Source organism: Cyprinodon tularosa, unplaced genomic scaffold (assembly GCF_016077235.1).
Source record: "Cyprinodon tularosa strain WSP-4 unplaced genomic scaffold, ASM1607723v1 ctg350, whole genome shotgun sequence".
Lineage (NCBI taxonomy): Eukaryota > Metazoa > Chordata > Actinopteri > Cyprinodontiformes > Cyprinodontidae > Cyprinodon > Cyprinodon tularosa.
Genome location: NW_024039064.1, coordinates 383,337 through 409,320, shown reverse-complemented (window position 1 = coordinate 409,320; position 25,984 = coordinate 383,337). Strand labels below are relative to the sequence as shown.

At 38.0% G+C, this 25,984-nt stretch overlaps 1 protein-coding gene across 1 annotated transcript; it reads left to right on the top strand.

The window, feature by feature from the left end:
* Positions 1-3,223: 3,223 nt before the first annotated feature.
* LOC119789910 (phosphoglucomutase-1-like) lies at positions 3,224-24,010 on the top strand. Its single transcript, XM_038295101.1, has 11 exons — positions 3,224-3,481; positions 9,792-9,954; positions 10,958-11,104; positions 11,753-11,878; positions 15,192-15,382; positions 15,502-15,656; positions 15,747-15,862; positions 15,947-16,082; positions 18,597-18,780; positions 20,832-20,960; positions 23,262-24,010. The coding sequence occupies exons 1-11, from the start codon at positions 3,224-3,226 to the stop codon at positions 23,349-23,351; spliced, it is 1,695 nt and encodes a 564-aa protein (XP_038151029.1). The 3' UTR covers positions 23,352-24,010.
* The last annotated feature ends 1,974 nt before the right edge of the window (positions 24,011-25,984 follow it).

Here is a 25,984-nt window from a genome sequence, read left to right as displayed (position 1 = left end):
TGATCCTCCACTGCCACTACCATCACCTGCTGACTGGAGAAAGTGGGCATGTTTTTTACTGCAATGGCACAGCGAGGTCAAACTAGGTGCCTCCTGACATGGCCACTTTTTCTGCAGGACAGGGAAGATAAAGGAAATGAGGAATAATATAACAATGTTGATTTTGCGTTACATAGTTCCTCTGATGGCATAATCCACCCTATTCCCTACCCTATACCCACAACATCATTAATCCAATCCTAATCCTCAATGAAAAGAAGAAGGGATAACTGGTTTAAAATTTTTTAATAATGCGATTAAAAAGATTTATTCATATTTGTTTACATAACTCTTTGGAAAAAGAAAAAAAAATTTTCCTGCTTAATTAGACTCATCAGAAGAACCAATACAACAGCTTGCATGAGCAACTGAGAACAGACAAGATTAATGATTCGCTGATTAGGTTAAAGAGCAGCTATCACACAGAGCCAAGAGGTCAGCAAAGCAGACGTGAAAGCCAGCTACCTAGATGTTAAAGGAGAAGTCGGGTCATATTCAGAAACCAAACTTCTGAAAGTACTTTAAGTGTGAATTTATTACATACTGTTCAATAAATGATAAGTGATTTTAATTAAGAGTAATGATTAGTAATATATGTGATTTACTGGAGGCATCCATGTTTGTTAAAGAACACTACTGCCACCTACCGGTTTGTGACGTCACGGTGCGGTATCGGCTGTTCAGCAAGTCCCAGTGCTATATCTGGTGTTTGTCACAACACGGTATTATCCAAGTCATCTTAAAAACATTCTTCTTCCAAATGTTGGCTACATATTACGTGTTTTTTTTTTTCATTGGCAAATCCTCCCTCTTCAAGTTGGCAATCCAACGACGAACCCGTGGTGGATCATGAATCAGAAAGGTGAAATAACTAATTTTTTTTCACTTTTAACCAATGTATTACAACATCCAACTGTCATGCATGTGGGCACTGTACTGTAAGTTGAACTATAGCTCTCGCGAATTTCAATGGTGAAGTCCTCTCGAAATCTAAAGTAATTGTTGTCGATTGCAGATGTGTCTAGTAGCTCTCATTGATTTCTACTATATCTGGGTAAAAATGGCCGCTCCCAGACTCAGTGATGATGAAAATTATTTTTATTTCTTTACTGATTTATGCTAAATTCATTAAATCACCACAAACGTGTTAGTTTTAGGTATGGATAATGATCCATTGATTATTCCTTGCTGACCGGACTTCTCCTTTAACCTCGTAGATTCAGGGTCAAAGCCATGGGTGACCGATACGTTATGCATTGGCAGTGAAACCACAAATGTTTGATCCCTTGGACCAATTCCTTTTTTCCCAACACCTATATAGAAAATAAACTGTTGCACACAAAAATATTGCATATGTATTTATCAAGGAGTAATGAAGAACAGTGTGTCCACAGTCCACTGTCATATGTGGACACACTGTATATACCCCATACACCTTTTTCTTCCTTTAGCACACATTTCCTTTGACCATTTGAGCTGATGTAACAATTATATTTCTCCACTTTGAGATCAATAAAGTCAATTAATCAGTCATGATTTAATTAAAGATCTGATCCAAATGCAGAAGACCAAACAGAGAGACCAGGGAAGTTTAACAGGTTTGTTTAGTATAATGAGATGAGTTCAGTGCTGCTCTGAACACTTTCCGGAACTGGAAAGTGAGGGGAAAACACTGCGGTTAGTTCAGGCTCAGTGGGAAATTAGATTCCTTGACTTGAAGAGGAGGAATAGGTTGCAGACTCACGTTTCCAGAAAAAGGTGTCCTTTATTGAATCCAGTCTGTGTGGGATGTTCCAGTGATTGTCTCGTTTGATGTTGGGCGGACAGGGTTTTCCCAGACTGCGGTTGTTCGTTGATGAACGGAGAAGCTGACTGCCACTTAGATTTCCTGCTGTACTTGAATGGGTTATTGTGGAGATGAATCCCCTGCTCAGAGAGAAGCCCCAGACAATCCTTGGGGGAAGGTTGATCCAAACCACACACTTGAATCCTCAGCTCAGTTTGGTTCTTAGAGGATCCTTCCAGGGGAGAGAAGGTCCAAAACATCCAGTTTGCAGGATGATTTCCTGCCGAGAGGCAAAGACAAAAACTCAGTTTGACTCAGCAAAACTCAGCTTGGCTAGAGTACCCAAAACTGGCATAACAAAAACTCAGGTTAGACTCTGCTAAACTAAGCATGGCTAGAGTACCCAAAACTGGCAAACACTCTGGCGTTGAGGTAGTGGCAGTCAGCAGCTTAAGAACACTCCACAGGTAATGAGGCAACGAGCTGCAGGTGTGCAGGGAGGCCCAATGAGGACTGGGCACCACCTGGTGGAGGAGGAAAGGAAACACAAAAACAGACCACACAAACTGGATTCCTGACACAATCAATCAAAGTCTGTTTTCTCATGTGTACTCTTCAGTTCTTGAGGCCAAATTTAAAACATTTTAGAACCTGGACAAAAATACATATTTTATTTTTTTTGGACAAATAAAATGTTATAATTAAAACAGTTGTTTAAATACACTTTAGCATACATGACTTTTGCTACTCTTACTTAGTATGCTGATGTGGCCCAGCGTTTAATAACCTCTAGAGGGCAGTGTTGCTCTGCCTCTTGCTATCACAGTCTGTTATGATTGTGGTAAATATGTATTTCACCACTGATGACTTTGTTTTCTTTTGCAGGTTTTTTTTTTCTTGACCAAATGTTTCAGTCTGGGCTCTAATTGTTTTTATTTAACGGCTTTTAAAACAGGGGGAATAATCTGATAAATGCTGCAGATGCAAATGATGAGAAATTCTATCTCTGTTTTTGCACATCATTGCCAGGAGCACAGCTGAAGCCGTTAACGCCTCGATAAATAACCCACCAAACATCGCAGTACATCCACTCTGAAACACACACACAAATAATTCTTTGTTACTGGGCCTGGAGCCCTGACAGTGATCCCCCTGCACATGTGTGAAGGAGTGGCTCCAGTTACCCCCCCTGCTTCTGCACACATAAGTTTGCAAAGTTATTTTGAGCTGTTTAATTCCTGCTGTAACCCGAGGGAAATAATAGGAGGAGCTGAGCTCTTCCCTTTCCATTCTGTTGCTTAGAGCCCTTGCAGCAGCTAGAAGAGGATTTCCCTCAGAGTTAAAAAGATTGTGTCCTCTTCACATGGCACTTCAAGTTGGATCCTGATTTTAGAGAAAATGGAGAATGGGCCTCTGCAAGTTCTGACTGTCCCCACAGCCCCTTACCCCGACCAAAGACCCGGCACCAATGGGCTTAGGAAGAAGGTCTACGTGTTTCAGTCCAAGAGAAGCTATCTTCACAACTTCATCCAAAGTATCTTCTCTTCTATTGACCTACCTGACCGCCAGGGCGCAACCCTGGTGGTTGGAGGAGACGGGCGCTTCTTCAACAGACCGGCTATTGGGGTCATCGCTCAGATGGCAGCTGCCAACGGGGTCAGTCAGTGTGTGTTAGAAAACATCAAATGTAGCTGCTTGCACATGTGCATGTTGGTGACTGTTTACCAGTGACTGTATGAATGTCAGTGTCACCTGCCCCATCACTTGTTCTCATCACCTGCAAGCTGATTGCATCACACACATGGAGTATTATGCTTGGTTAAAAGTTGTTATAAAGGCTTTAAAAGGTCATCAAAATGTTTAGCATTATTTGACATCACAAATACAAGACTCAAGACATTTTATTGAGATTTCATATATTAAACATGTGTCCTACACTGATATTCAGCCACCCTAAAAATATTTTTTTTAATCACGCCTTTTACTATAGTTAAAACATTAACTCTTTTGGGTTATGTCTTCCAAATTTTCCTCATTCTTTGCTAAATGACTTGCACTTAGATTAATAGGATGACATTAGTGGTGTAAATCACACCAATCATGGCGATTCGATTCAGTATCGATTTCCTGATCCAACGATTTGATTATTTTCGATACTCAAGAATACATCACGATTCGATTCATTGGTTAATTTTTTTTTTTTTTTTGAGCATAAATCAAAAATGTCTGTGTCAAGATTACTGCAACACACTGCTATAGCCAGGAAGCGCGGTAGGAGGGCAAAATAGGTTTAGCGCCACCACAGCACGGGAGGGAGAATTACGTCCAGGAGCAAATGGATAAAAAGAGACCGGAGGAAAAAAACAAAACATGAATCGACACCCTTGCGGACGTATTGATGCATCGGATCGTCGGCTGTTACGATTATTATTTACACCCCTAGATGACATACAGTGTTTATGAATCAGTTTTCATATATTGCTATAGTTTTCCAAGCTCTTTTATGTCCAGACTTTGACTAGACCCCTCTAGCCCATGAAAAATAGTGATCTAAATCCTTACAATTTAGTACTGAATGTGCATTGGAAACTTACTTGCTGGAAGGTAAATGTTTGCCACAGTCTCAATGCAGACTCACAGGTTTTCTTCCATTAACTCTAACCAGCTTCCATATCCAATCATTAGAAAGGCATCCCTGCAGCAAGATCTGAACCCCACCTCTCTTAAACCTGTCAGCCATCAGCAATACTTAGCTGCTATAAATCTACACTGCAAAAACGATCTAGAAATAAGACAATATTTCTTAAATTAAGTGTATTTACCCCTAATTTAAGTATAAAAATAAGATGATCTGCCATTGGAATGAGTATATTTACTCTTAAAATAAGATAATTAGATAATATTCACTTTAAATAAGACAGTGCAGTTGTTTTATTTTATTTTAAAGGTAAATTGTTTTGTTCCATTGGCAAAGTTTGACACTTACCTCCTCAATTCAAGAAAAAAAGCACTTATTTCAAGAAAAAATGACTTATTGAGATTTACATTTTTACTAGTTTAACTGCGTTCAACAGATGAAGAATAGGGATATTTTAAAAGTTTCTTCAAAGTTTTAAGGCAGGGGTGTCAAACTATAGTCCTTAATGGTTACTCTCCAATTACTGGTCCAACATGTTGAATCAAATGACTGTTCCATAAAAATTAAAAAAATATCCACTGGACTTGGTTTCCAAGATTTGAAGACGTTTCGCCACCTCTCCAGGAAGCTTCCTCAATTCAAATGTCAAATGAGAAAGCTTCCTGGAGAGGTGACGAAACGTCTTCAAATCTTGGAAACCAAGTCCTGTGGATATTTTTTTTATTTTTATGGAATGACTATGACCTGGATGACTGAGAACCTTTATCAGCAATCAAATGACTGAATTACCTCCTTGCTTCCCCTGGTTATACAGAGTCCTGCTAATGTGGTAATTATTAGACACACTTCAAAGTTGATACTGGACCTAGAGAATTAAAGTTGGACCCATGAAGTTTAATGTTTCCTCACTCTTAAGCACTAAAATCTCTGTTTGAATTTTAAGGAACTGATGTTTGTGTTATTTTTCATTGGGCACAGTCCAGTTTCAGACCCCTCCATTTTATTAACTGTCAGGGTAAAACCAGGGTAAAAGTTTAACAGGTTTATTGAGGAGATGAACGGGGTTGGATTCAGGAAACTCAGTGTACTGGTGAACCGGAACTAGAAGTGGGAAGGGAAGTATCAGAGGTTAGTTCAGGGTCCGTAGGAACTCTGAACGATGACTTTGGAGAAACAGAGAAAACGGGGCTCACTTTAGTGGAGAAAACCTTCTTCCCAGAATCTAGTCTTGTGTGGGTTAACCAGAGGGAGGAACTCGTTGGAGGATGGACAGGTTTTGATTTGGTTGGTTCTAGAGGCACTATAGAGCGGACTGTAACTTGGAATCCAGGAGGTCTTGAACGGAACTTGTGGAGTTTAATCCCCTGCTCAGTGTGAGATTCAAACAATCCTTCCAGGGGAAGAAGGCCAAAAACATACAGCTTGCAGGATGGCTTCCTGCCAAAAGGCAAAGACAAAAACACAGTTAGAACTCAGAGAAACAAAGTCTCAGTTAGACTCGGCTAATCTCAGCTTTGCTAGAGTATCCAGAACTTGTAAATACTCTGACGTCGAGATAGTTACAGTCCGCTGCTTAAGAAGTCCTCAGTGATAAGCCAACCAGCAGCAGGTGTGCGAGAGGAACAACAAGAACAGGGTACCACCTAGTGGTGGAGGAAGAGAAAAACACAACCCACAAAAACTGGATTCCTAACATTAACAATACCGTTCCTATGGTATAAAGATCCTTAAGCTTAGTTAAATACATAAAAGGTTTCTGGGATGAGCAGTTAGGAGCAGAGGTGCTGCCTCCTTCCCTAATTATTCACACGACCACAGAATTCACTCCTATTTCTGTTGTTTACAAGAAAGAAAGCCAAGTCCTTGGAATGTTATGTGCTGGGCATTTTAAGTTGGCCAGCTTTGAGACCATGGCTAATTAGACAGCTAGTATTAGCTTTCAGTGTTGAATATACTCACTGAGGGACAATTAAAGATATTAATAACCTTAAAGGTTGTTTATTTCTACTCTGTTTTATTTAGTTACTCTAGCAGAACAGCGAGGAGTAATAATATTTTGTTTTTCAAACCTATAAATGGCTCTGCTGAAGTTGCCCAGTGTTTGCACTATTAATTGTTTCAGTTATGCACCATCTCTAAAAAAGTGTTTTTATAATGCCCTGGTTTTATCTGGCTTTGAATTGTATTTGATTTTTTTTGTTTGTAGAGCAGCATTTAATACTTGTTTTTGTTTTTTACTAAATATATTTTGTTGAATAACTAATATTTTGAATACTTTCTTAGTAGCTGACTTCTTATTTAGCTGCAGCAACAAAGGATATCTTATATCTGCAATTATTAATATAATCTTTTGGCAGTAGCAAGTAAATTATGTATTGTTTTTGTTTTGTTTCTTAAAGTTAAATCGTGTTTTACATTTATTATGTTTGCATTGTTACCATTCTTCAGTACTAACTGAAATTTCCCTTAAAGGTATAGTGGAGGATGTTCTTTTTTCATGGTGGATAATCAAAATAAGTGGTCATCCTAATTGTAAGGCCGTCCTACTTGCTCGTCTCCATTTTCACTTGCTGGTGTTGACATAATGGAAAAATTGCAAATCTTCTTTTGGAAAGTGAGCTTCCATGGGCAATGCAAACAGCAATGTTTAAACAGGGCGAGGAGAAATGGGCTACTGCACGCTCTCACACACGTTTAACAGGCGTTCCCTCTTAGGAGTGGGTACATGGTTGTGCATGTGCATTTGCTAGAGAATAAGCAATAAACAAGTACAAAATAGATATTGTTACAAACAGGCACTATGCTACTGAATACTGAAAGCCAGTCTGGAAAAAAACAAGTTTTAGTCCGTGGTGGTACATATGTCAAGAGGAAATTTGTTCTAAAACCTTGGGCCCAGTGACTGTGAAGGCTCCATCACCTCAACGCTTGTACGCTGGAGAGTTCTAACAAGAGCTGGTTGGTTGATTCTAAGGACTTAGTTGTATGGAAGTAAATATGTGCCATCAGAATTTGAATAAAAAATACCTCTGAAATTTGAATGTTGTATATTAGTGCTTACTTTTTCAGTATTAAAATAAATTCAGAATATATTTTTAACTTAAAAAAAATTCATTGTCATTATTTGTACATTAAAAAAAAAATTCAGTGTAATTTTTTTTACATGGTTGCAATTTTCAGTTATTAAAAAAATTCACATTCCTATTTCAAAGTGATAAAATTTTCAAAATACATATTTTTCACAGTTTAAATTTTCAGTGTTAAAAAATTCAGCATATAAAAAATTCAACTTTTCAAAATTCAAATGCAATATTTTCATTGTCCTCCAATTCAACTTGCTCAAATTCACTGTCTCAAATTCAGCGTCTAAAAATTCGCTGTAAAAATGGCCAAGGTTACTTCAGGTCACAGACATTAGCAATGGATGTCCGATTCCAACATCCACCTAATCACGTGACACAACCGTCATATTGAAGAAGTATCAGTATCACCCAGGCTGGCGACCATGGAGGCGAACTCAAACCCAACGGTGAGTTTAATGCTTTCATATTTCTGTAGTATATTTTATTTTACACATGAAGTTTGATACATTATCTTAAAGCCTGATTTAAAACACTGGTTTGGGCCGTTGTTAATCTTACACCGTGTAGTGCCGGCAAATTACTTCTGGTGACTTTCTGGGTTGTTTGTATGTTGTCTTAGGTGAGACTGAGACAGGCAGTCGATGCCTACTGTGCTCTTCTCCCATTAAAATTGTAGAAACTATATCAAGCACAAATAAATCTACAATTTGGTAGGTAACTGGTATTTTGAATGATGTTGTAATGACAAAAAATTTCTTAATTAATTCATAAATGAAGTCACCTAACAATACAGTAGCTGATCAGAGTGGGGTCGGAACTGTTCACAGCCCCTCTTTGAAGCACACAAGGCAGCCATATTAGCTTACTACATTAGCTGTAGCATCTCCTGAAAAATTGCGACTTTACTGCCTGGAAAAGTGGTATTTCTTTTTGAAATAAAACGGGGGAAATTGGGAGGGGGGGGGGGTGCTCGGAGGTAGCGAGAAGTAATATGCCGGCACTACACAGTGTACTTCTTCAATATGACGGTTGTGTCACGTGATTAGGTGGATGTTGGAATCGGACATCCATTGCTAATGTCTGTGACCTGAAGTAACCTTGGCCATTTTTACAGCAAATTTTTAGACGCTGAATTTGAGACAGTGAATTTGAGCAAGTTGAATTGGAGGACAACGAAAATATTGCATTTGAATTTTGAAAAGTTGAATTTTTTATATGCTGAATTTTTTAACCCTGAAAATTTTAACTGTGAAAAATATGTATTTTGAAAATTTTATCACTTTGAAATAGGAATGTGAATTTTTTTAATAACTGAAAATTGCAACCATGTAAAAAAATTACACTGAATTTTTTTTTTAATGTACAAATAATGACAATGAATTTTTTTAGGTTAAAAATATATTCTGAATTTATTTTAATACTGAAAAAGTAAGCACTAATATACAACATTCAAATTTCAGAGGTATTTTTTATTCAAATTCTGATGGCACATATTTACTTCCATATAGTTGGGTTCTAAATGCACAAGGGTTCAAACATGTACTGTATGTAGGCGGTGCAAGACCATGAAGGGATTTAAAAGCAAAAACATAACTGAATGCCAGTGAAGAAGAACTTTTTTTTTTTCTTGGTCAATGATTTAAAAAAAGGTTTTACCTACTTAGTGTTCAAAGTGTCAATTTAATTGTTAAATCTCAAGCTGCTGTCTAAGATGACAAAAACAATTTAACAGATGTCCTCTTAATCTTTTGATTTGAGCTCTGCATGGCAGGTAGCATTTCTTCTGGAAGGAGCAGAATATTTTTGTGGACTCACATGACAATATGTCAGTCATTTTGATTAATGCTTAATTCCAAAGAATACCAATATAATATTACTCACCATGGAGTCAAATGTGATATGAGAGGGGAAGCTTTACACGTCAAAATTCAAAATTAGTCAGCAGAATAACTTCGGCTTCAGGCTCTGATATGCTCCACTAGAGAAATATCGAACCACTTTTGTTCGAGGTCAGCTTCTGTAAAGAGCTCTTTATGTTGTACAGGTTTAAATTTCATCCCCTCTGAGTCATTTATGTTTTTTCAGTTCTCTGAGTTAATTATAGAGAGTTAAGATATCATACATGTTTGAACCTGTTCATAATATCAGTGTTAATCCAAGTTTAACTTACAAGCAGAAGGAAGTGTGCTTTACACCATTGAAACCCCCTCTCCTCTGCTTCGACTCCTCTGGGGCATTTCCACAGATTGGACGTCTTATCATCGGACACCATGGGATGATGTCAACACCAGCAGTCTCATGTGTAATCAGGAAATACAAAGCCATCGGTGGGATCATCCTCACAGCCAGTCACAATGCAGGTGGACCCAACGGAGACTTTGGTATTAAGTTCAACACAGCAAGTGGAGGTATGGTAAAGTGAGACAAACCATGCATGCAAAACCAACAAAATTGCACAGTAATGTCAAAGGAAAAGGCAAGGCAAATTTATTTGTATAGCACAATTCAGTACAAAGACAATGCTAAGTGCTTTACATGATTAAAATACAGAAAGATAAAACAGAATCAAAGCAAGTAGGAAGAAATAAAACAAAAAAGAATATTAAAAACAGTTGGACTAAAGAAAATATGTTTTAGTTGAACTGTTTAAATAGAACAGTCGAAGGCAATCCTAAACAAATGTGTTTTTAGTCCTGATTTAAAGGAACTCAGGCTTTCCGCACTTTTACAGTTTTCTGGACGTTTGTTCCAGATAAGTGGAGCATGGAACTAAATGCTGCTATGGATGTATAAACGGATCCTCTGATCTTTAGGATTTTCTCAGTAAAGAAATGAGCAAATTCATTGCAGCCCTGGTGGAGTGGAGTTCAGGAGCCACGGGCACAGGAGGATCTGTTAACTTGTCGGCTGTGGCAAATAACGCACGAGTATTATTAATGTTCTTGTTAATGATTTCAGAGAAGAAAGATTCTCTTGCATTTTTCAGTTGTAAGTTGTATCTGTAAAGTCTCTCTTTATAGATGTCATAGTGAACTTGGAGTTTTGTCTTTCTCCACCTGCGTTCAGCTTTTCGACACTCCCTTTTTTCACTTTTAACTGCTGGAGCACTTCTCCAAGGAGATTTTTTATTTCCGGAAAAGACTTTCACTTTAATTGGAGCAATGCAGCTAATAACTAAATCCAACTTTCTGTAGTTTTGGTTAAGAGATAAAAAGAAGATAAAAGGACCAGAAAGTGCAAGCAAGCAGGGAGCAGAGAAAAGAGCGTGTGCACACACTGAAGGACAAAGCAGAAGAAAAGTCAGATATTGAAGCAAAGGTTTCAAGGCTTCAACTAGAAAATGGAAAGTTGCCTTTGATGGTTTATGGCAGTGATTAACGATTTGATTGAAAGTCTTTCTGCTGCTTCCAGGCCCAGCCAAAGAGTTAGTCACAAGCAAGATCTACCAGATCAGCAGAACCATTCAGGAGTTTGCCATTTGCCCTGGACTGTGTGTGGATCTGAAAACCATCGGCAAACAGACGTTTGATCTGGAGAACAAGTTCAAACCATTCACAGGTGATGGGGGTTCTTAGCATGCCTTAAGCCCTTCATAAGGAAAATTAAAATTTGATCTGATAGAACAGAAAAAGACAGCACATTATTTCTTGCATGATCTAAAACTATAGATAAACAAATCCTGACAAAAGGGGACTACTAAACACCTGATATACTTACACTGCAAAAACGATCCAGAAATAAGTAACAATGTCTTAAATTTTGTGTATTTACCCTTAATTTGAGTAGGTAAATAAGATTATTTGCCAATGGAATAAGTATTTTTACTCTGAAAATAAGATAATTAGATAATATGCATTTGAAATAAGACAATGCAATATTTTTTTCTTATTTTAAATTTAAATTGTCTCGTTCCATTGGCAAAGTGTCTCAATTACCACCTCAGTTCAAGAAAAAATGCACTTATTTTAGGAAAAAATTACTTATTTAGATTTAAATTTTTTGCAGTGTAGCTACTATATATGGCCAACTCCTGAAGATTTTGTCCCAAAGCTTAAGTGAATATTAAGCTAATAGCTTTGTAAATAGAGAAGGTGAACACCCATTATCATTCAGTGAGTTTAGTTTGAATACAAACTCTTTAAAAAGTCCCCTGTATTGTTCTTTAACATCTAACTTCAGTTCTTTTTTTTTGTTTGTTGTGTTCAGTGGAAATAGTTGACCCTGTGGAGTCCTACGCTAACCTCCTAAGGAACATCTTCGACTTTGCATCTCTGAAGGAGCTTTTATCTGGCGAGAATCATATCAACATAAGGGTAGATGCAATGCATGGAGGTGAGAGAATCTAAAGAGTTTAAAGTTACATAAACCCCCCTTATATATTGAAGACAGGCTGAGAAAATTCGAGCTCGCTTGTCTTTCCGAAACCAGAAAAAATAGCTGAATAGTTCTAGGAGCCTCACTGATGCCAGGGTAGAAATTTCCATTGAGATTAAATGCTTTGTAGTGATTGTATAGACTCAGATTTTGTGTACACATATTTCTGCACCAATACCATGGTAGGACTGAGCTATCTAAGCTATCTAAGCGCTACCTCCTCTAGCTTGGGTTTCTTTACCATTTATCAGGTTTTTAAGGTCATAGTTGTTGACGTTTTCATTCATTTCATATGAAGAAATGACATGTTAATTATCATTTCCTGTTCAAGGAAAAATACTTTTACCTGATAATACTCATTAGAAAGCCTGAGGTATAAACATAACAAACAAAAAAAAAAAAAAATTGAAAGCAATCTTTTTTTAGTGAGGTACCAAACAAAAGAATACAAAAAAAAGTTTACTGTTTCAAATAATAAGTGAGACAAAAAGCCACTTAAAGATCAGAGAAACTCAAACATGGCAGATGATAACAGTGACCATATCTTAATATAAATGAAGCAAAAAGTGAAACAACTTAATTTGTAAATCAAATAAAAATTTTTTTTAAATTAAAATAAAAAAAATTATTATTCTAAAGAGATTATTAATTGCTGTTTCAGTGCCAGGGTGTAAGATCACAAGAATTTTATATAGTATTTTTTCTTTAGTACAGTCGCATGACCAGTTCTACAGGGGCACTGGCACCTCTTGGCCCCTCTTTAGATCAGCCCATGGATTTGGTCCTTCCTACTTGACTTTTGATATAAAACTGACCCCTATAATCAGATCAGATCACAGACACATCTCTTACCTGCATATAAAGGCTTAAATTTGTCTGAAATTTACTGAGCAATAAATAGATCTGCAGATTTTCCTGGACTGTTATATTAGTTATTTAGATTTTATTCTGTTCTAAGTAGAACTTTTAATAGTAGAGGTCTAGCTCGAAACTGTGGAGGCTTCTTAGAAAAATTAATATCACTTTATGGGGCGCTGAATGTAAAAAAATAAACAACAAAAAAAGCTTAATTTACCATTTACATTTAAGATATATTTTTCATTAAGGTGTGCATTTAATATTTAAAATGTGTATTTAGATTTAGATTAAATGCAAGGCAAGTTTATTAGAATTACACTTAAGTTTCAAAATAAAGATTTAACATTTAGATTTAAGATATATATATTTAGATGTATCTATTTAGAGATATTTATTTAGATGTAAAATTTAGATATGGGTTTTAGATATAAAGTTAAAATTTTATCAAAGTATAGCAATAATACATATATAGATATAGGATGCAGAAATAGATTTGAAAAATACATTTAGATTTAATATTTAAATACTTCATATTTATATCCATTTTTACCCCTAAATATTAGATAAAAGCAGTAAATGTGAAGAAAGAAAATGTAATAGCAATTTTTTATTTTATTTTTTTAATATTCAGTGCTCCATATCACATTCTATTTTTTTTTTTTTTCTTTCTCTCTGTTTTGCATTGAATTGTTGGTAGAAAATAGTTTGAGTGATTAGAAAAGAACCAAAAAAACAGCTTGAATAATTCTCAACTCCTGAAAAAATGAAGCAGAATTTACCAGAAAACAAACTCTGATGCGTTTCAAAGTGACCAAAGCTCCTGGATGTGAAAACTTCATTAACTCGGCCCATTCCTGCCAACCCCAGCACTCACGTCACTAAGGAGCATCATTTATTAGAATACATTCACAGTTAGGCAAGGCAAGGCAAGGCACATTTATTTGTATAGCACAATTCAGTACAAAGGCAATGCAAAGTGCTTTACATGATTAAAATACAGGAAGATAAAACAGAATCAAAGCAAGTAGCAAAAATAAAAAATAAAAAAAATAAATAAAAATGCAGAAACAAAAAAGAATATTAAAAACAGTTGGGTTAGCATTTGATCAAAAATTTCTCCTTGGGCAGTTGACAATTCCCCAGAACCTTGCCTTTTGTTCTACTACCATAGAACTGCAAAACCTTTCCCATTATCTACAGGTAATTTAACTCTGCCCGATACACACCAATCCTATGGTGCCAACCTGGAAAACTGGGGGGGGATCCCACTCTAGTTTACCGACGTCTCAGTAAAATTAAGTACCTTCTGGTGGTACCTACAACCTTCCTCTCACTCTTAGAGAGAGCCCCACGTTCCAATGCGAGGTCTTTTGGTTCACAGGTGGAACAAAACCTGAACTGCCTTTCTGCTCCCCAAAAAGAAAAGTTATCTTTTATTTTGTCTTTAACATTTTTGTTTATTGCAACTATAAAAGAACCTTATTTTCTTAGCAATTGATAAAAAATTTCTCCTCGGGCAGTTGACAATTCCCCGGAAACCTTGCCTTTTGTTCTACTACGATAGAACTGCAAAACCTTTCCCATTATCTACAGGTAATTTAACTCTGCCCGATACACACCAGTTAAAACCATAATGGATGTCCCTACATACTGAAACATGTCACATCATCACAAATTCAATGTGTTTCTGTTTAAACTTTTTGCTTAAAGGTGGGGGATTTTTTAAAAGACCCTCCCTCTCCACTTAAAAAAAAATAGTGCTTGCAAGAGCCCATTTCTCCTCTTGCATGTCTGGTTTAAAATGTGCTGTTCTCATAGGTCATACAAGCTCACTGTGTCCACACACAGCAGGGACTATATAGTGGACTTTATAGCAAACTCATATAACTGACAATTCGGACAGATTATCACTGCTTTTTGCCCAGTTGGTCACGTAACTCCTCCTCCACAATGCGGTGCCTGTACCATCTTTATTATTAGTCGCCGCTGTTGGCGACAGTGGGCCGAGTGACAGCAAATCCCATAATGCTTTGCGAGGAGAGCTCTCCACGCAAAGCATTCTGGGATACAGCTGCCTCCTCGGAGGCCTTTCTTTTCTTCTCATACACTTGGTAGACACTTTTTCAAGGAACCGTGGTGAGAAAGGTGAGCTTCAATGGCTGCCAGAAACCATAGCTCATCACACAGATATACGCCTGAAAGTGTGCATGCACAGAAAAAGATATACTGTATAACGGGGCCTTACGTAAACATATAACCAAAATGATTGACAGTTAGGAGGACCACTTATTTAGATGATTCACACAGAAATAAAAGATTGTTCTCTATACCTTTAAGACAGGCGATAAGATGACTTACTGTGTTCTAACAGACATCTGTCATCCTCTCCTCGCTGTAACTGTCTGCTCCTCAGTGCTGGGTCCATATGTGAAGAGAATACTGTGTGAAGAGCTGGGTTGTCCAGCTAATTCTGCCATTAACTGTGTCCCCTTGGAAGACTTCGGAGGTCAACCTCCTGATCCCAACCTCATGTATGCTGCAGACCTGGCTGACAGCATGAGAGACGGACAGTTTGACCTCGGAGCAGCATTTGATGGGGATGGGGTGTGTTCTGCTTTTGCCATTTTTATAACACATGAACAGCCAGGAGGATTGTTGTTTAGAATGCGTTCAGGTGAACCTCTGAATGGGGTTTCAAACCCCCCGTCTGTGTTTCTCTCTAGGACCGTAACATGATCCTTGGTAAGCATGGTTTTTTCGTCACCCCGTCTGACTCTGTGGCTGTGATAGCGGACAACATCTTCTGCATCCCGTACTTTCAGCATACAGGCGTTAGAGGCTTTGCCCGCAGCATGCCAACAAGCACAGCCTTGGACAGGTAAAACTCCACCCAACTCTCAAAAGCTCAGTCTGTGGAGTAGCATTTGTTTTTGTGGCCAAGAATAGTTTCTCATCAAACTGTCGACAGAGTAGCCAAAGCAACGAAAATAAAGCTGCACGAAACCCCCGCTGGCTGGAGGTTCTTTGGAAATCTGATGGACGCCGGCATGCTGTCTTTATGTGGAGAGGAAAGCTTCGGAACAGGTTCAACCTCTGCTGTGAAATATGTCAGAAGTTTTGAAAAAAATTTGACATTTCTGTGAGTTGGAAACTCTTAATTGAATACAGGTGGAGACCACATCCGAGAGAAGGATGGACTTTGGGCTGTGCTGGCATGGCTGTCCATCATAGCGACTAGAAGGCAGAGTGTGGAGGATATTCTGAAGGAACACTGGCTGAAATATGGAAGAAATTACTTCACAAGGTGAGCTGGTGGACAAGCAACAGACAGTGTCCTTAACATGTATTAAGGCTGCTGGCAAAGATGCTCAATGCTTGTGGCAATGCCATCCTTATAGGTGATTTTAATGGTGTAGGGCCATTTTGTTCCATTTTTGCCTATCTAGACTTTTCTGCTTAAAAATGAAGCATCCATCCATTATCTGACACGCTAGTCCCAATTGGGGTCGCTGGTGCCCATCTCCAGCTGTCATTGGGTGAGAGGCGGGGTATACCCTGGACAGGTTGCCAGTCCATCATAGGGCAACACAGAGACAAACAGGACATAAAACCATTCACGCAGGAGAATCTAGAGAAGCCAATTAACCTAACAGTCATGTTTTTGGACTGTGGGAGGAAACCGGAGTACCCGGAGAGAACCCACGCATGCTCAGGGAGAACATGCAAACTCCAGAAAGACCCCAGACCAGGAATTGAACCCAGAACCTTCTTGCTGCAAGGCAGCAGTGCTACCCCCTGCACCACTGAGCAGCCCCTAAAAACAAAGCAATAATTCAAAAAAGAAAAAAAGAATTGTACATAACATGCTTAATTCATATTTGCCAGAAAGCAATTTCATAGCTTAAGAGTAATTTTTAATATATACTTTAATGGAATATCACATGGCAAAATGAAATATATCTAAAGTAGATGTGGGCAGCAGTAATTTTCAAGGATTGATGTCCTGATGGTTTAAGCTGTGTTTCAGCTCTACCTCCTGATCAGGATCATTAAAGGACATCCTCAGTCTCTTTCCAGGTTCATTTACATCAAGCAGAAAAATGAAACATAAGAGTTCAGACACATGTGTCAATTTGTTTTAATTTACAGGAATCAAGAATTGGCAAAGTTTTTGCCTTTTTATATTAACCTGACTGGTTATTTGGAATAATATGAGTGAATATTCTCTTGTATTATTTTCTATACATATATAAACTGCAACCCTGCTTTATGATACCTGCACTTTTCGTCGCCTTTCTCATATTAAAGAGTGGCAAAGAGAAATGCTTTCAAGAGTTAGCTAATATGCTGATGAAGGTTCTCAGTCATCCAGGTCATAGTCATTCCGTAAAAATTCAAAAAATATCCACTGGACTTGGTTTTCAAGATTTGAAGACGTTTCTCCACCTCTCCAGGAAGCTTTCTCAATTCAAATGTCTGGATCCGCAGTGAGTTTGAGTCTTATATAGACAACGCCTTGTATCGCTTGGAGACATGCAAATGGTAACCGATGAATGGGTCGTTAGTTCCATCGTTAGCCTGTAATATCTGAACCTGTCTATGATTCTAGGGGTCGGTCGTTAAAGGGGGGATTGTGTCCTGTAATACCTGAAACCTGTCTATGATTGTTAAGGGTTGGTCGTTAAGGAGGTATTGTTCACCGGCTGGGGCGGGTAGGTCCCTCGTTCCTCTGTGATGGGGTGGGGGGTTTGGTGATATCTGGAAGGGATCATGTCTATGATTGAATTGTATGTTTTTGGAAGCTGGAATCTGAGTCCACCACCTCTGTTTAAAGTTGGTTTTTCTCTCTTAACATAGATGGCTTCCTTCACGCCCCTCTCAAAGTGGAGATGGATTCCAGATGGATTTGCTCCACATATCCATCTGGAAACCTTCCGTTGAAGTAATTTTGGGAAGGGGCAAAAATACTGGTTAGCTGATTGGCCTATGTTGGTGATAGACGGGCCAAATAAACCAATCAGATCAACTAAGCATATGACGTACTAACAGCCAGGCTACTCTTGCAGAAACCAGTCGGGAGAAGAGCAAAAACATCTTTTCCTCTGAGAAAAGCCTCCAGAGCAGTGTTTTGCTCTTCTTTCAGTGAAGAAATACTCTGTAATTCCGATAAAACTTGCTCGATAGCCACGCTAACGCTAGTTTCATCGGCTGAAGCCGCCATGTTCTTTAGACTGAACTGTCACGCTTCTCGTTGCGTCACACCTCAACCCGCCTCAAAGCCAACGCTGATTGAACGTTCGTTTGGTGAACGGCTCCAAATTTTCTTTAACAGAGAGTCTCCAGACTGATCTGCGAGTGAAACCTTGAAAGCTCGCGAGATCAGGATGGTCTCACGAGGCTAGTAATGTGCTTCCATTTGGACTAAATTATCTCGTTTTTTGTACGGACCATCTTCTTTTGCCTGTTTCTGACACTATTATTATACTGTAATCCTCTTGCTGGGTAAAAATCATACTGTACTAAATGGAGAAATGCTACACCTTTCTTTCATTGGTTTATCAATGACTTTAAAACCTTTTTTTTCATTTTAAAAAGCTAAAAAAAAGGAAGATATGCCAAAAAAATTCAGTTTTGACTTTTTCCAACTTTTTTGTTGTTCATATTTCTATGGCTCTTTCTACATTTGATGTAAATGTTTTGACATAAATTCCCCGCTATTTGTAATACTTTGTACTTTTCAATTGTAATTAAACTTCATCTGTTGAACGGTGGAATTAAAATGTAATATGCTCTATTTTTCTTCGTCCATGTTGTCCAGATATGACTATGAGAATGTAGACATAGATGCTGCGTGTGACATGATGGAGGATTTGGAGATTTTGATATCCGACAAGTCGTTTGTGAAGCAGAGATTTGCTGTTGAAGACAAGGTCTACCAAGTGGAAAAAGCAGACAACTTTGAGTACACAGACCCTGTGGACGGCACCATCACCAGGAACCAGGTAAGCATGTCACAGATTATGCTTTACTGTAAAAGACAAAGACAGAAGCTGGATTAATCGCCTGTCATATCCTTTCCCTCTTTGCTATTTTCTCAGATTGGATTATTTAAACAATTTTGTTAGCGTCTTTATCTTCTGCTTTACTAGTTTTTTTCATATTCCATTATTTAAAACTTTATTTTTCCTAAAGAAATTACAGATTTTGCAGGTTTTACTCAAATTTCTCTTCCAGATTAAAGTCGTAGGGAAGTCATATTTAAATGTCAAATCATTCTGGCTTAAACATGTATATAAATGTACTCTTTATCAGACGATATTCTCCCAAAAATTAGAACAGAGACGGACAGTCTCTCATGCTGGAAGGTTCATGTGCTGCGGCAAGGTTCATGTCTGAACTGATGAACTGGTCCCTGACTTTGAGCTCAGTGAAGCCCCATCCACACGAAGACGAACCCTGGCCTAAACGCACAAATTTTTCACCAAACCAGCCTCTCATCCACACGAAGCCGGCGTTTCGGGGGTCTGTAAACGATCTTTTTTTTATTCAGCCTTCAGAGTGGGAAGATTTCGAAATGCCGTTTTCGCGTTTCCATCTTTACGCTCTAACCGCATTTTTTTTTTTTTTACACGCATGCGTCATAGCGTCGCCTCTAAACACGCATGTGCGACACAGTATCACAACAACAATGGCGCCGTACTGTGTTCAATGGTTGCTGCTAATGCTACTCACCCTGCTGTCGGGCTTACAACAGAATCTTCTTCTTCTGGAATATCTCCAGGAAGAACAGAGCAATATCGACGACATAGTTCAGCACCTGAATTTGACTTAACCACGAAAATGGACCTGCAGGGCAACCATGTATAAATATTAGTGCGCATGCCCAACATTTCGTCGCTTATTTTTGCTTTGGCACCACAGCGCCACTTACAGGCCTGGCATACATTTTGCAGCGTTTTCATGCATTCGTGTGGACGCTCACATTTATTTTACGTCTCCGTCTTTACGACAAACGTTTTGGAAAATATCAGCGTTTCGTGTTCGTTTTGACTTCGTGTGGACGGGGCCTGAGAGTTTGTCATCGAAGCCCCTCAGCGGGCGCTCCTCACCTCTTCGTCATGGGTTCCCAAGGTTCGTGTGCCGCAGGCAGCAGCCCCCAAGTTTCAAACCTTGCTGCAGCACACGAACCTTGGGAACCCATGACTCTCACTGAGCTCAAAGTCAGGGACCAGTTCATCAGCAGACTCAGGGGACTCTGGACAGCACAGAGCAGCTCAGGGGCTGGAAAGGGGACACCAGAGGGCAGTAGAGAGGAGACAGAGGGCACTAGAGAGGAGACAACAAAAGGGTCTGAGGCTAGAGACCAATGAAAGCTCAGAGATAAGACCTAAACAAAACCAACACCATGAGAGCCCCCAGAAGTGATGAGAATGTGGTCTGCAAAACACACTTTGAAAAGAATGCAATTTGTCAAATTTCAATTTGAAAAAAAAGAAGATTTTATTCAAAAGAACAAAAGAAGTAAATGATTTTTAAAAATTTTAAGAAAATGACTTAATTAACGGGTTGCTCAGTGGCACTGCTGCCTTGCAACAAGAATATTCTGGGTTGGATTCCCGGCCCAGGATCTTTGCATTGATTTTGTATGTTCTCCCTGAGCATGCGTGGGTTCTCTCCGGGTACTCCAGCTTCCTCCCACAGTCCAAAAGCATGACTGTTAGGTTAATTGGCTTCTCTACAGTCCCCTTAGGTGTGAGTGTGTGCGTGTGACTGGTTGTTTGTCATGTTTGTCTCTGTGTTGCCCTGCGATGGACTGTTGACCTGTCCAGGTTGTACCCCGCCTCTCGCCCATTGACTGCTGGAGATAGACACCAGCACCCCTCGCGACCCCACTCGGGATAAGCATGCTTGAAAATGGATGGATGGATTTGATAAATGAAAATATGATCAAATAGAACAGTTAGTTCTATCTAGTTCTGTTCAGTTAGTTTTCAAACTTTTATTTCTGATTTGTATTTACTCCATTTCCATAAAAAAAACAACCTTCCAACAGGGGCTGCGGATCATATTCACCGATGGTTCCAGAATCATCTACAGACTTGGTGGGACGAGTGCTGACGGAGCCACAGTTAGGATCTACATTGACAGCTATGAAAGGAAATTCATATTTGAAGACACGCAGGTAAAGAGGCAGTCATTTCTACGAAATATAGTTCATATCTGCACAGTACTACCTATTAAGGTTAGAATAAGAGCAACTACATCTTTACAAAAACAGTGATGAACGAAAAAGGATTGAACTTTCCTAGTTTTTTTCTGAATTTAGGAGTAAACTTCCATATATTTTGTTATTCTTTATTTATTGGGATTATATAATGTAGACCAACATAAAGTGTTGCATAATTATGAACAAACATAAAAGCCATAGGTTACATTTATATTTCTTTTTTCGTATTAAGAGAGAAATCAGTGCAACTAATTTTCTTCTTACTTAATTTAGTTGAACTCCTGCAACAAATTTGAAGGTATGGGAATGTATTTTATAGACCAAAAAAAGAACTGCATGGTAGCGAAATCAGAAAACAACAACAACATGAATCAGTCTTAAAAAAACAGCCTTGTATAATTTAATCTAATAGACATTGAAAGTGGAGGGACAGTGATACATAAATTTCAATTTTGTTGTTATGAAAAAAACAAATGAAAATCAGGGTGGGTATTTTTTTTATCTAGCTTCATCCATAAATAAATTTCCATGTAACTGAATCTGAATAGAAACCCATCCGTTTATGTGAAAGCCTAAAATGTTTGTTGGAGAACATTAGTGGAAAAACAGCATAGAAAAAACCAAGAAAGGCAGCAGGTATCAGAAGCTTTTATCATTTCACAGAGCTCTGATCAATAGCACTCCTACTGTACAGGGAAATCCTAGGAGATAATCTGCAGAGGATGCAAAAAAACCCCCAAAACAATCAGATTAGAAGAGTGATGTGTCTTCTAACAGGTCAAAAACAGAAAGCCATAGCCATAGCTACAATGTTTATGCTTATACAATAGTCCATTCAAAATGAAGACCATTTGAAATCATTCACAGGTCTAGCATAGATAAAGTAGAGCTAAAATAGTACTTTGTGTTTGAGTTTGTATTTTATACAAACTTAAAGGTATTGAGGAGGATTTTCTTGAAAATTAATGCGAGTGCGTTTGCATGCATGAGTCCATTTCTCCTTGTGCACACTCTTTTTAAAAGTTGCTGTTCTCACAGCTTATACAAGTTTACTGTGTCCAAACGTCCGTTATAATCCCTCCATCACTACATGGAGCGGGAACCATACGGTGGACTTTATAGTGAACTCAGTCAACTTATTGTTTGGACAGATGATCACCTCCCAGTTGGTCCACCGTGCGGTGCATGAGCCATATTTTTTATTAGTCGCAGGCCGCTGTGACAACAAATCCCATAATGCTTTGTGCGGAGATCTCTCCACACAAAGCATTCTGGGATATATCTGCCTTTTCTGAGGCCTTTCTTTTTTTTCCCTGCACCTCATAGACATTTTTTCTCTTACGACTCTCGGGCCATTTTAAGAGAACCGCTGTGAGAAAGGTGAGCTTCAATGACTGTCTGAAACCAAAGCTCACCAAAGATATACGCCTGAAAGTGCGCGTGCGTAGAAAAATATAGCTACGACGAACATGTAGGACGATCTTACGTAAGCATATCACCAGAATGATTGACAGGTAGGAGAACCACTTATGTAGATGATCCACCTGGAAACAGATCATCCTCTATACCTTTGACCTAAATGGACATTAATAATGGCATTTTTAAGATTTTTGCTTTAAAAATTAAATAGAAGTGACTTTTACCAGTTAATCATTACTTTTTGGTGGAAGTTATCAACAAAGTATCTGTGTTAGTCTTTGAATGAAGTAACTGGTGACTGCTTTTTTCCAGTAAGCTTGTTACAAAAGCTCTCAATTGAATCTCACTTTTTAGAATGTAGTTAAACTTTTTTTTTTTATGTTTTACATTATTCTTTTGTAATAGACAAAGAAAAAAAAGATTGTTTAACTTATAATATATGTGATAAATGGAATATATTATAAATGTATTAATCTCTTTTAATTCCTTTATGGTTTTTTTGTTTATTTGAGCAATTGATATATTTTTTATCTTTAATTATGTAAGAGTTGGTTCCCCATAATCACTAAGGTTTTGATATTATGAAATAAGAATTTTCTACGAAAGCCTTCTGGGTGTACGTGATCAGGCACTAATTTGTGTTGGTCTCTTGTAAAATCCTAAGAAATACATTAAGGTTTGTGATCTCGAAACAAATTTCAAAAGGTACCGTAATGCTTGTTAGTAGGCAGCAGGGTAAACGCTGTGTAAGGAAAACAGTCCTGTGTTTATTTACCATCAGGGCCATGTGAAGCCCTAGTGTATCAGTCTCTGACCTCATCATTATCCTTTGGGCAGGTGATACTGGCACCGCTGGCAACTATTGCTCTGAAGATTTCTCAGCTTCATCAGAGGACGGGTCGAAAGGGGCCGTCGCTCATTACATAAAGCCTTCAAATCAATTTATCTTCTCTTATTTCTTTATTACTGTTTTATTGTTCTGCCTATATTTTTGTATAAACAGAGCTGCAAATTGAAGAGTGGAAGCATCGTGTGCAGCGGATCAAACTTCTGACTCATCCGTGTATTTTAGTCATGCATCTGGGATATAATTGTGCCTGTTTTTGTTTGAGATGAACTCCATCTGCTTTCTGCTTATGGGATTTTTAAATCCCCTCTATTGTGTCTGATTAGAGTAACTAATTATTCAACAGACGATGGTTCTCTTTGCTTATGCTCTTTTGTTTTTCTGATGTGACTCAGCATACAAAGATTGTTTTCTGAAGACTACTGCTGAATTCCCATAATTAGGGCAGTTCTGTTTGTACATTTGAATACTAGACATTGAAAAGACTCCTTCCCTGAGGCTTTAGACTACTCTTTGGATCATTTATGCTGCCTAATTTGGGAAATTCAAAACTCTGCAGTGAATAATAACCTAAAACTGAGCATGTGTAAAAAAAAATAAAATGAAATACAAACGTATTAAAACCCATTAAAATCAGCACTCCAGAAAATTAGAGAAAGAAAAACAATGAATACATTTCTTACCCAGAGAGAAGGAACTCTTTGCACTATTGTTGTGAATAAACTTATCTTTTGTTGAACTTTGTGGTGTCAGTCCTAGATATTTTACTAACAAACAGCAGGAACATGGGATGAAACAAGCATCTGTCTACTGACATCTGGTCCAGCGCTGTGATCACCGATGCTCTTTGAAGTGCCTCCTTGTCTCTGAGAACAAACCGATGCACCCGGTCAGGGGTTTTTGTGTTTTGGTTCTAATATTGTGTAGTTTTACTGCTAAATAATAGGAAGGATAGCAAACCATTATCGTCATATAAAAACTCTAAGAGTCTAAACAGTATTTTAAAGGTAAGGATGAGAAGGATAATCTACTTAAAACTTTTAACATTTCACACCATTGAGGCATAGCGATTGGTAATGTTTGGGAGAATTCATCATTTTCTCTGTGTCAAACAGTCATGGATCTTTTCTCTCACCTCAGTTCTCATAAGCTGGGGTTTCTATAAAGGCTGTGTCTGAGGGCTGGGATGATGATGGAAAAAGGTTGATTTTTCTTTGTCATAACATTTTTTTTTTAGTATTTTTGCTTTTATGGTAATAATACAATTACAGAAAATGACTTTCAAAAAACAAAAACATACAAAAAAACATCGGCAGCAACACAGAACAGGACAGCACTCATCAATTATCTATTCCAAAACATATTATATATATATATATATATATATATATATATATATATATATATATATATATATATATATATATATAGAAACACCCCAAATCCCTTAACCCTTTATAGCACAAGTTACCGTTTTTGTTCACTGGCAAATGGATTCCCCCCCGTCCCTCACTGAGGTCTAGAAGCACAAGATCTATATCCAGTATCTTATTTTGGCATTTGACCAATTAGATGATTGAATGATACATTACCTACTGTAAAGTAAATTGAAATAAAGTTAACAAGTCAAGAAAAAAAGGTAAAAAGCTACTTGAAAAGTTAAAAAGTAAAGTTTAAAAGTTAATAAGCCTAGTTTACAATTATATTTAGGTTTATAAAATCAGCAGTATCAGCATTAATGCCTCTAAAGTTATGTTAGACCAAGTTTAGACTGTTAGACTGAGTTTTTTTCATGAATTTCTCATAGAAGACCTTTTGTTATTTTTTCTTAATATATTCAGGCAAGTCGGCCTTTCTTGTTATTACATTGACATTAGTTTTTGCCTCCAAAATATCCCTATGTTTTAATGTTACAAAGGTAACAAGGTCTTGTCCTGGATTCCAATAAGACTATTGGCTTTAAATTTTGATTTTCAAAGGATTTCACTGAGTGTCCTATAAAGGGTTAAGAATTGATACCAACACTGTAATCAAAATACACCCATGCTTGGATAGCTTTACCAACTTTACTCCTTCTGCACCCTTGAAATCATGACTTCAAAACCTTCTGTCTCTGCCATAAATTGAAGCCATTCCTTAATTTTCGGTCTATGTGGGCTCTTCTATTTACGTAGAAAGCTGTCATAATTAGTCTACCTTCAGCTTTTATAATACCCACTGTAATCAATGAGTTATCAACTAAAAGGCAGAATTAAGCAGACTCTGGTAAAGGTTGACTAAGCCAGTCGTCAATCTGTTTCAAAACTGCCTTCCAAAGGGGCATTATCAAGGGGCAATCCCATAGCCTCGTGAGACCATCCTGATCTCACAAGCTTTCAAGGTTTCACTCGCAGATCAGTCTGGAGACTCTCCGTTAAAGAAAATTTGGAGCCGTTCACCAAACGAACATCCAATCAGCGTTGGCTTTGAGGCGGGTTGAGGTGTGACGCAACGAGAAGCGCGACAGTTCATTCTAAAGAACATGGCGGCTTCAGCCGATGAAACTAGCGTTAGCGTGGCTATCGAGCAAGTTTTATCGGAATTACAGAGTATTTCTTCACTGAAAGAAGAGCAAAACACTGCTCTGGAGGCTTTTCTCAGAGGAAAAGATGTTTTTGCTCTTCTCCCGACTGGTTTCGGCAAGAGTAGCTTGCCTTGTGGTTGTGTTTTCGTC